This window comes from Cupressus sempervirens, chromosome 11 (assembly GCF_028749045.1).
Source record: "Cupressus sempervirens isolate cs-2001-9-10 chromosome 11, ASM2874904v1, whole genome shotgun sequence".
NCBI classification, from domain to species: domain Eukaryota; kingdom Viridiplantae; phylum Streptophyta; class Pinopsida; order Cupressales; family Cupressaceae; genus Cupressus; species Cupressus sempervirens.
In genome coordinates this window covers 63,530,720-63,543,015 of record NC_143128.1, presented here as the reverse complement: position 1 = coordinate 63,543,015, position 12,296 = coordinate 63,530,720, and the positions used below count along the sequence as shown (strand labels likewise).

The 12,296-nt window shown below is 36.7% G+C and overlaps 1 protein-coding gene across 5 annotated transcripts in view; it reads right to left on the bottom strand.

Annotated features, from left to right (window-relative positions):
- The window catches only part of LOC149528263 (uncharacterized), a 36,822-nt gene extending 25,258 nt beyond the window's left edge, over positions 1-11,564 (bottom strand). For 2 of the 5 annotated variants that reach the window (XR_016358846.1, XR_016358847.1), the window contains exons 1-3: positions 10,928-11,494; positions 10,255-10,539; positions 2,929-3,141 (exon numbers count right to left, since the gene is read on the bottom strand). Coding sequence is in view for 3 of the 5 variants with exons in the window: in XM_089810358.1 (XP_089666484.1) it covers positions 2,929-3,141; positions 10,255-10,539; positions 10,928-11,133 (704 nt within the window). In the remaining 2 variants the exon portion in view is untranslated. Of the gene's footprint in view, positions 1-2,928; positions 3,142-10,254; positions 10,556-10,927 lie in introns of all 5 variants that reach the window. The other 3 variants (XM_089810358.1, XM_089810357.1, XM_089810359.1) reach the window with 3 other exon arrangements.
- Between the last annotated feature and the right edge of the window lie 732 nt (positions 11,565-12,296).

The window sequence follows — 12,296 nt, the reverse complement described above, 5'->3', positions numbered from 1 at the left end:
AATTGCACGACTTATCCAAATACCAACCGTACGGCCATCAAAAACACTCCCTCGGCACAGTACGGACTGCCCATTCACGCGTACGGTCATTCTCCTGTAAGGAAACGCCATTATTTCATTGTTTGTTTATCTCAGAGGTGGACAAGAACATTAAAATGGTATTAGAGCCTTCGGGCCAAGATTGCCTTCGAGCCAAGATCCCCTTCGGGCCAAGATTGCCTTCGGGCCGAGATCCTGTTCAAGCCAAGATTGTGGTCAAGATTGCCTTCCGGTCAAGATCCCCCTTTGGGCCGAGATCCCCTTCGAGCCGAGTTTGCCTTCGGAACTTTATAGTGGTATCAAAGCAAAAATCATTAGGAGCATCTTCGAAACTGTTCAGGAAAGTGAGCGCGCAACACGGGCAACTGAGGCCATGCAACATGGGAGCATCTCCAAAGTTGTTCGAGAAAGTGGTCGCGTAGCACAAGCAATAGCCGCACAGCACAAGTAGGTGAGGCCACGTAGCACAGGCCGAGGACGTGCAACACGGGAGCATCTCCGAAACCATTCGAGAAAGTGGCTGCGCAGCACAGGCAACTGAGGCTGAATTGGGAACTTTCTCGAACGGTCTTGAAGATGCTCCCGATGATTTGTGCTCTGATACCACTATAAAGTTTCAAAAGCAAACTCGGCCAAAAGGGGATCTCGGCCCGAAAGGGGATCTCGACCGAAAGGCAATCTTAGCCCGAAGGGGATCTCGACCCGAAGGCAATCTCAGCCCGAAGGGGATCTCAGCCCGAAGGCTCTGATACTACTGTAATGTTCCTATCCACCTCTGAGATAAACAAACAATGAAATAATGGTGTTTCCTTACAGGAGAATGACCATACACATGAATGGGCAATCTGTACTGTGCTGAGGGAGTGTTTTTGATGGTCGTATGGTTGGTATTTGGACAAGTCGTACAGTTGATTCAGTAGGCCCGTACGGAGGACATCAAAGGGTCGTACGATGAGTTCAAGCAGGACTGTACGAACTATTTCAAAGGATCGTATGGTGAGTATGAGCCGGTTGTACAGATGATTGTAGAGAGTCGTACGGTGCTAGTTGAGTCGTGTAGTATTTGGTGGCTGGAGCCAATGAGATGTGGTACCAATGAAATCGGGTGAATGAATTCAATACAATCAATATTAAACTCGATCGCCTTTGCCAGAGATATCAATAAAACCAGTACACGTATAGAATAAGAATTGCCGATTGATATAGATGTAAATATTTGCAAACAATAATGATACTCCAATTTGCCAGATCTGAGCCGAGTAATACAAAGGCAGAATAGGGTGAGGGTTGATTCCCACCAAAACCGCAAGAGCCAAACAGGGAAGATCTTTCACTTCCGAAATGGCGAACAACAGAGAATCCCAATAGGAATTCGCAGTACATAGAAAATAATCCAAAAGCATACCTACTACTACCTACAAGCCGTGCTTAAATACCCTTCAGGTAAACATCCCGAGGGTTTACAAAAATAACCAACGGCCAACACCTACGGAACAATTAAATAAAAATAGGTCCGAGAGATACTAAATCAATCAGAACTCCTAAATACAAACATTAATAACTTGGGCCCAAATTAATTAAAATTGGGAACATTACATACCCCTACCACATTCCAATTCAGCAATTAGAATGGAAACATGAAATCCCCTTCTAACTCTACTATTAAGCAAGAATACAAGGGAAAAATAAAACCCATTTAACATGCATTCTTGTAAGGTATTTGTCTGTAGTGTATAATATATTACAAACCATATTCCACATATTTAACATTATTCATGACACTCATGACCTGCAATAGCCAATCTCCTCCCAATCCCTATCAACAATCTAAATTGGAAATTTTACAATTTCATTTATTTGCAATAATTTATTCACTGCACATGAGACTAAAGCACAGAAATCAACTCATTCCCTTAAAAAGAACCAAAATATCATTTTAGATTAAGTATTTCTTTGATTCCACATCTATTGCACACCCATTATTATTTTCAAATCTACACATTTATGTTTTTTAAGAAGTCACTGGAGACTACAGAAATGTAGGAAGCACATCAAACCATGAAAATGTTATGGGCATGTTTGACATTTAGATATTGTACAAACCAATCTATGTGCTCATAGGAGAAATGAGCACTAAACAAACAATTCCTTGTTGTGTTCAAAAAATATTACCTGAGGCTGAAACAATGCATTTGTTGTTTGCCATAACAAAGGGCAGGTTTGAGGAGTCACACCAAAAATTTGGCAGGTAGATGGCACATGTACCTAGGATATCATATCACTTGATTGTTCAAGTCATCATTATGGTAGTCATGTTGATTACAGAGTATCTTGCAGAGCAGAGAGAGATAATGCATGTTTGTTTACAGATGAAATGGATGCTCTGGTCACTTTGATAGAAGCTTAGCATTGATATTTTAAAATCTCTAGTCAAAGATATGTTAAGGTTCAAGCCAAAAAATTTAGGGCCTTCGGGGTAGAATATGCTTCATAATTTAAAAATCAATCATTTTCATTGGGTTAGAACTTAGAAGTGAAATAGCAGATTTTATGCTGAAAACGGCTCTTATAACTTTTGTGTAAGGAAGACTTGTAGGAGGAATCAGCATCATCATCAGATTGAAATGTATGACATAAAAGGATAACCAAGGAATTTTCTTAATTTTACTACCAAGTTCCTCAATCCAAGAAAAACCAAAACCTAAGATATTATAAACTGAACAATTTCCTCAATATGTGATCATCTGTAAACATGAGTAGATGAACAAAGTCATCATATCTGCCTGGTGCAATGTGGATGCAAAAGTGACGTATCAAAAGCTTGTTCTAATATAATACATTATTTAAATTTCCATTCAAGCAAAAGCTGATAGAGGGCAAGAAAATTACATCTGGAATTGTTGAATTCCCTGGGTCTTGTGACTGTAATCATCTCCAAAGGAAGCTTTGCTGTCAATCCAATTAACTATGCGACCACAAACACCAATAGGAACCTCCAATTTGATATCTGGTGTTTTGCTAAATCCTGCTGCACGTAAAGCTTCTTCTGGTTGGAATGGTATCTCCAATTTCTGTAGCCTTCTCCTTAGCAAATGCTCATACCTTCGAATTAAACATTATAGAACCCAGCCAAAACATCATTGAAATGATGATTATTAAATGACTACAGGGAGTTTATTTTGCAAGAAAAAAAGTCATTAATTATGTCTCCACAGTATCAGCTAAATCTAGTGGGAAAAACTTATAAAACAAGGTACAACCATAGAAAGAGAGGCCAATTAATAAACTGGAAACCGAAATTCCAGTCAAGAAGTTCATTCAATAAATAGAACATGAAACAATAAATTCTGGCTAGAAATGATATTCAATAATATAAAATACGAAAAGAAAATTCTAAATAAGATAAACAAGGTGAAAAGAATACAAAAAGTAGAGTAAATTTCTGACATTTTTTTAAATTTCAAAAAAAATGGAAAAATCAAAATCAAAGCATCCTTTGATTTGATGATGGGATTGTAAACCAGCTTGATGCCATTATCGTACTATTATTGATTAATTTATAATGTAAACCAGACAAATACTGAGAAGATAGGCATTAGGATTGAACAATAAACAATTAATTACGTTTGATGAAATGCTTTGATATAGCATAACAACAAACCTTAGCAAAGTGGTACATCTTCCTGGATGGAAATAATTAAAAATATAATGGTTTAACAGATAGAGATTAAAAACTTATTAAAAAAACAATCCAAAAGCATTTTGCATTGAGAAAAATGACACAAATAAAGACGTTGCCAAAAAATAATCGTTCTGCTGATTCTAAATATTAACAACATATAAATTTCCAAATTACATCTTGTTACGTAGGTTAGCTACGCATCCTTATGAAAAATTTAAAGGATTGTACTGAAAGATAACTAAGGATATAATGACATCATCTTAAGTTTGTTAACTATATAAATGTGGAGGTTCTTCCCTAAAAGATTGTGATGACAACTAAGATGGTTGTGTTTATGTCATTATGACATGCTTGGTAGCAAAGAAGTGAAAACTAAATGAGAAAATTACAAGTAAGATAATTTCACATCAATATTCCCTCCATATTGCAGGCTATACATTGTCACTAACATTATAATTTTATCCAAACTTTACCCATACAAATATATTGAATGAGAGTGGCATTTTATATCTAATTTCATTTTCTTGGTTGAAAATTAAAAATGCCAGTGCAAAATATGGTATAACCTGCCACAAATTATTTTTTTCCATTTCAAGCTCACACTCGAATGCATCAAGATTGTCAATGTCATTGTCTTCATAATACTCAGGACCAAAATATTCATTGGGCATTTTTTTCTCTTGCCACTACAATGTGAAAGTGCACTTAATTCGATTATTTACACCATAGTTGCACTTATTGCCAATAAAGTGAGCTTATTGCGATCAATTCCAACACTTAATTGCTGATAAGTTGCCAACTTATTGCCAATAAATTTTCCTTGTTATGGCCTTAACACCGTCGTGTCTCTCTAGCCACCCTTTGGCTTTTCTTTGCTTTCTTCCTTTTTTATTTTAGGCACACATAAAGATGGCACAAGGAATGGCCCCCAAAGAATATATTTCCAGATTTTCAGTGTTCTAGCCTTGTAGGAGCCAAAAGGATATTATCCATTTTATTTTGCTTTTTGCATTTGTTTCCTTCATTGCTTTAGAAGCTCTTAGATGGAGCGTATGAAATGGCAGGTTGCTGATTTTGAAGATTTTACCCAAAACATAAGTTTGTCCCCATCATATGTTTTTATCCATCACCTTACTTCAATCCTTTCAAGTGCAAATGATGGCTCTTTATGTTCATTTATAATTGAATATTGTGATTTTCCCATCCTTGTCCATTTTTCTCATCTTTACCTGATTCCTTTAAGTTTATAACTTAATCAATCAAAACATTCATTTCCAAATTCACAAAATCCATTCTAATACTTGTTTTTTCAATTACTTAGCTGACACTTAACATGTTTCAAATCCTATTCCTTAACCAATTCCTTCACTTCTTTACTGATTCCTAATTCGGGTATCCTAACAAATATATTTGCTATCCCATTCTAATCCAATATGCAGGATCCAAAGTTGCATCTGACCGCAATATATATTCCAGATTTCCTAATGCAGAGATAAAATGTAGAATTCTAACAAAAACACTCCAAATGCAGAGCGGCAAACTCAACCTAACCTAACAACGCAAAAGAGATTTGGGGAGTCCTTATCCATGACAAGGGTGTGTATAAGGCACAACAGGATGAAGGGCTCATTGGCAGTGATGGGGGCTCTGAGGATCTGGATGAGAGTATCAAGCAGTAGCTTGTGGATGAGGAAGAGGCAAGTGCTGCAGTGGAGGAACTGAAGTATCATTGATTTCTTGTGACCAATTAAGGGCAAATTTTTGCAAAGAAAGTGTTGTCAATAAAGGGTGGTTTTTCCTTTTGGTTCTGCTGTCTCCATATTGCTATATGTCAGTGTCCAGTGTCTGTTGATAGGTCCACAAGTATGTCTCTGTTTATACGGTTGACACTGTCTAAGGCAACATTGGGTCATTTTCCTGATGTATGAAATCCTGAGTAATGAGGGGCACTTTGATACATGATATAAGTTGCAGTCAGATAATACAATCTAGGTGATAGGGAAGCTGAAGGGTATACAAGGATCAGACAATTATGGCTAGAAGCCAACAACAGTAAGTAATTTTTTTAAATAGTAATATAGATGCATGCAGCCCCCTTAGCTGCTTTTGACCAATCAAAAAAATTTATTCCATATCAAACTTTGCCTAAGATAATATTCCAGCGATTTAAAGAATAAGATATTGGCACAATGATCTTGCAGGTCTTTTATGGGCTTCTTTTGAGTAGATTGCAGGTCAAGGTGTAAGACGATGAAACTGTGTCTTGTTCAGAGTTAGCTTTGAGGAAATGTGTACATCACTGGTAGCTGTTGTTGGCTGTTTAAAGTGCACTTACTAATTCATATGACAAGGAAAAATGAAGGAGTGGCTAAAATGTATGTATCTGATTTATGCTCGTGTGGTGAGGAAAGGGGAAAACTCCTAATTTGACCAGCTGGAAAGAGACAAAATTCAAATAAAGCCAAGTGCAGACTTGCATAAAAATCAGATTTGAACTGTTCCTTGCTGTGTATGAATAAGACAAAAAATAACTGTGGCAGATGTATCACTCATAAAAATGGGAAGAACTCAGAAATGTATTTGTCTTTTTTGGGCTACTTCCACTATCTCTGCAAATTGTAATCTCTGCAATAAAAACTCAGACATGTCATGTTCCAGAATAAGCCAGTGAATAGATGTCTCCGTTGAACAAATAAGTTGCAATATTTATCATATCTCAGTTCTGAGATAGAATTTGCTTGCCATCAGAAAATAAATATCAAATGCAGCTATTTTCATGTTGTTATTCTTGTGGTTACCTTCAATGTTCATGCAACATAATATCTGAAAATCATAAATTAGGGTGGAAATCAGAATTTTAGAAATATCCTATTCAGGGGATATTACAATTCTAGAGTGGTTGCTTGAAAGGAGCAGGTACTAGTCTCAGTGTTGTGCTTGCAAGAGCTTGTATTGATTTCAGGTCGATGCCTGTATCAGCAAACTATTTATAAAGCATTGTCAAAATACAAAAAAAAACTTATTTCTCTTGCTCTAATAAGATTCAAGAACTTTTCTAGCAAAAATTAAAGCCATCAAATCATGGTTTTTTTAATAGCCTCTCTATCATTCTTCGATCTCTCTCTACTATTATATCATTCTTTTACAAGGAAAATACTAGCCAAATTTTCTTAGTTTTGCTCTCTAAAGTGCTTCACACAAGGCATCAAATACATCTAAGATTTGTGTTCCAAAACCACTTGTACATGACATCCATGGCTACAATCAAAGGCCCAATTTAACTTGAGTAATGTAGATAAAGCATCTTTTCGAATGCTATTTCAGGCAATGCATCTTCAATAATTGCACCAAATCCATCTGCAATCTACCAAATCATGGTGGATGTTTTTGAAGTGGTATGTTAATGCCCCTTTTGCTAACTACAAACCCAACAATGAATAAAAGTGACTTTCCCCACATTTTCTTATGGTTCTGAAGTTGAATGGAAAATTTTATCTTACAATCTGCATCTTTTATCTAGGATGAATGCTTTCAAAAAATCTAGAAAGCAATTGTAGGGACCGCAATTGCTCACTTGGCTTCAGGTTCTCCCTGTTGATAAACAGTTAGCATAGCTAGGTGCATCTGCCCCGAGTGCTTGTTTTATGTGCAATTTGAAAAAATAAAATGACCTGCTCTAGAATTTTGCCCATGTATAATCAGCTTAGATGTGGATTCATGATTTTTAGGACTTTCAGACCACATCCTTTCACTTGGCACAAGTTCTACATGGTGATCGGGCCAAATTTTCTATTAAGTACACCCTGTTGAAGTTTGTAGCTGCAATAGAGATCTTTATCTCTGATAGGAATATGTTTGTTATGACCGTTATGGTCATCTTCAGCTGAAAGCAATATTTGTGATTATATTTAAGTTAATATTCTGCAAAAGTCATGTGTCATACGTCATGCGAAGAGGCATTTGTATGGAAATGTGAAGGGTTGAATATGTGAAAATTTGAAGGGTCTTGTTTTTGGGACTCAAAGAGACCTTTGTGTGTAAGACTGAAGGGTTTTATGCAATCTATTTATATGATTGCTTAGTATATTGTAATTCAATGAAATGAAAAGCCATGTACTTGAACATTTTTATTATCAATAAAAGAGCTATTTTGCTGGTGTGGCTGGGTTTTTCCCTTCAAGTGGAAGGGTTTTCCCAAGATAAATGTTTTGTGTCTTTTGTGTTTTGCTCTCTTCGTTGTTGCTGTTTATCTTTATTTCTGGGCTAAAACTTTAGCATGGTATCACAGCCAAGTTTTAGATGACAGCAATAAAGGAGTTTCTTTTGTACATCTGTATGGTAAGCATCTGTAAGTATTGGTGTGTTTGAAGGTTATAGCTGCAACAAAGATCTCATTTTTGGAATTATCTAGATCAAGCTCCTTAGAAATCTGTTTGGTTTTTGATGGTGTCGTTGTCTCTTTTCCTTTGTTTTCCAATGTTCGGATGTTCTCTGCATTCAGTGGTTTTATCTGCATATTGTGCGGTGTTATATACTTTATCTATGGGTGGCTTGTATTCTCTGATCTGGTACCATGCAATGAATCTTCATATCTGCTAGCTCTATTTACGATTGAAGATTACTGTTTTTACACTTGCATCCTGCAAATCTCCTTCTTGGCGATTGATTTTGAAGCTTTGCCATCTCCCTCCTTCGATCACATCAACGGATGACTCTGTATTGAATGTTCCACAGAGCAGTTTTATTCAGACAGGGAAAGGAGGTGTGATTCAGAAAAGGAAAAGAGATCTCAGAGAAAGCTATGGAACTTTAGCATGCTCTCAAATTGGAGAGTCTTTCTAGCATTTGGAAATATGGATATGATATTTTGTATGCTCATGTTTCTATCAATTTAAATTTTGCTAATCACGTGAGGTCATTTTCTATATCTGATTTCTCATACATATTTATGTTTTTCCTCCTCACCTACCCATGCCAAATCTGCCCATAATATCCATACCAATTTGACTTTACTTTCCACCACTTATAAAGCTGTCACAAGGGATCATCAGCATGATCAATTGGGCAGCCTTCTTGTTGATTACACAAGTTAGAGATAAACAAGTTGCTCACTTGCTCAACAACACAATTGAGCTCCTCCCATAGGGCAAGACAAATTTCCATGACAAGCCCTTGCCATTTTACCAATGACAAATGTTTCTCAGACTTACAATTAGCTTGATGTCCTAGATGCACAAGCTCAGGAAGATGAAGACCTTAGACAATGCTCTCACAAGCAAGGAGTCTGTTAGTGATGGAAAAGAATTGTCTAAAGGGCAGTGTGGTGAATTGGATATTCAAGAACCCTCCTAGCTCAATCTTTATAGCATTGGCTACTTAGTTTTTATCAGACATGTTACGTGATTTTATGAAATTTCAATTTATGAATAGTCATTTCCTTTTGTATGCCATGTTTTTTAGCGGTACTTCTTTTCTTTTGGGGACACGTGACACTTTAATTAACCTAGTTTACATTACTTTGGGACATCAATATTTTTTGAGGATGGATTGTATTTCCTTCCTTGGATTTATAGATTGTTCTCCTTGTCCAACAAAAAACAATAATAAACACAATAATGGATGAATTAAATGACTGAGTACACATGTTGATAGCTTGAAGAGGAAATGGTAAAGCAAGTGCATAATCTTGATGAGCCATAGGTTCATGTGCCCAAGAAGTTATACGGAAATGGGCTTACCTGCACATGAGCTTGTCTTCATATGCGGGTTCCCAACCAAATGCTCAAAAAGAGCTCCATGCATGTATCAAGATTCAAGGTAATCATTCAAACTTGAAACCCATGAGCATACTCGTCACATTAAAGTGCTCCTATTCACGCCAGCCTCTCTTGAGTCCGAGTCCAACTGAATTTGGTGAACTCAATTTACTTGACTGATTTGACATGAGTTTTTAACTTAGTTATGATCAACTAAGGGTTTAATTTAGATTCAGATTTTATTAGCTCCAAGTGGCTAAGAGTAGTCAATGGAAGAGAATGAAAGTAGATTGCTCATCCAACACATCAATAGTAAAATGGGGTACAATCAACGTGCATAGGAGAAAATTAAGTAGATTACAACTCTAAAGAAGCAAAATTTTGAGACAATATAGAGAATGTCCTAAATACCAATCCATCAATACCGTAGCAATCATCCTTGTCAGTTGAAATTTAAGGGCAAAACCACTATAAATCGAACTGTCAGTGATTTATTATTGGAGTTGACAGGTAAATAGATATATTTTAGTCTTCATAAATATCAATTTGTCATAAAAGATGAGCTTAAAAAGTAAAAGCATCGAAAACTTCAAACACGGAGCCTTCATTCAAATACACGAGGCATATTTTTCAATTGAACAATACAGCATGCCCAACTTGCTGTGTGTAGTTTACCTAACAGATGAAGAATTTAAAGAGATATCAATTTCATTAGGCACCTCAATGGAGCGCACGCTAAAATCGAATACGTAGTAGAAAAAGTTTCAGTGTCTTTACTCTAGTCCTGTAACTCTTCGCACCATCTCTACACAAGGCGAAACAACTTGATCACACTCCACGCATTTCTGCACATCCTCGATAACTCTGGCAATTGGTACCACGACTTTCTCCTCTGCATTTGAATTTATTTGAAACCTGCTCAGAACCAAAGGATCCTTAAGGCACTGTGTGATCTGCTGCTTGTTCAACCCAAACAAATTCTCCAACAGAAACCTGCAAAGAAGGCAGGGAGGTAACCCGGAGTCCTTGCTCAGGCTCAAAATCTCATCGCCTGCAATGTACCTGGTCAAAAAGAACACTGATGGAACTGTAGATATCAAAAACTCTGACACGGTGATCTTAGAAACGTGCAATCAAACACTAAAATGCTATGAAAACCAAAAGCATTCAATTAGGTTAAATATTTTCTAATAGAAGAGAGTTAAATTTTCTGCTGATTGTTCTTAACAAGGGTCAGAATACTTTCACGAGTTGTTTTTTATGCTAATTGGCCATTTCATGTAGATATTCTAAATCAACAGCGTAGCATTAAAATCTAAAGGTTTTCGGCTCCTCCAGAATCCATCATCGACGTTAAAGACGAAGAATATGCTTGATGCAATCTGCAGGGGTCAGATGATTTCAAATATCCTAGACGAAACAGTACAATCAAACTTTCAAAAACGCTTACCTTGAAATGTATTGACGAAGGAGATGGGATCTGGTAAGCCTGGGGATGTCAGAGCGTAGCTGGCGGGATTTTTCCTGCGAGGAAATTGCGATGAGGGTGTCAAATGGGATGGAGGGGAATTGAGCTTGTGCAAGGGAAAGAAGTCTGGCATCGTCTTCGTTTTGGAGCAGGAATGTTCGAATCTCTTCGAACTCTGAGGCTTTCATTTTTCTCCGGAAGGTTGGAACAATCTGCAATTTTCCCTTTGTCTAGGGGTTTTTAATTCTCAAATTGTCGAAAAGATGTGAGATGTAATTTTTAACCAAAATCTGTTTAAAGGTTTGTCGGGATGGGTTTACGTTTAGAAAACAGTTTGATATCACAAAAGATGAGGTCTGATTGGATTCATGAACAAAACTGCAATGGATTTCGGAATCACTTAGTCAGAAATTATATTTATCAACACCACATTACCAATCAGGTGTCACATCTCTGCCTGATAACTTATGTACCAAATATTGGGCTCATCACTGAGGGTTCCGTTGAAAAACCGGGAAGAATTTGAAACTCGAAATACTGTACCCTGAAAAAGCGCGGGAGTGAGAGAGTTGTTAGATTAACACAGAGATATTATGGAGGGGCTTCCTTAAAAATAGAGCGGGTAAGAAGAATCGCCAGCGTTGGGCATTTTATGTTCGTGTGGACTTTCGCAAGGTGATCTTGTATCTTTCGACTTTTTTTATGAAGTTTTTTAGTTTGTTTCATTATTGAAATTATAGCTCCTAAATTTAAGGAAGCTAGTGGTCCCATAGATTTTAGAGTGAAAAAAAAATTTAGATTTTAAATTTATGGTGTCATTGATTTATTACTATCATAATTAAATTTTAAAATAATGAATTAATTGTTGACATGTGGCTAAAAATTTCTAAATTGATGGGGCTAGCTGACTGCTCAAATTGAGAGGGTTAAGGCAAGGGTCCCGTAGGAGGGACTTGGGCTCTATTTTTGTGGAGTGGATGGCCCCATGATAATTTTTTAAGGAGGGCTACATGTTTATTTGGAATCTACTTCTATAAAATAGGAGCTCCAACTTTTTAGCCCCCTCAATTTGAGCAAGTGAAAGTGGGGTGGGGTTGGAAATAGCCCTACCAGCTTAGGGAAGAAATCTGCCACTTATCAAAACCTATTATTCATTTTCCCACCAAAGAAATTTATGAAGAATTTTTCTTTTTTTTTAATTATAACACCACAAACTTCCTTGAATTTAGGAGTTAATTTTTTTAAGTTGATTCACATATAAAATTCATGGGACCACTTCCTTTTAGATATTCCTATAAATTCTTGACGGCACCTGCTCTATTTTTAAGGAAGTGAGTGCCCATGGGTTCCC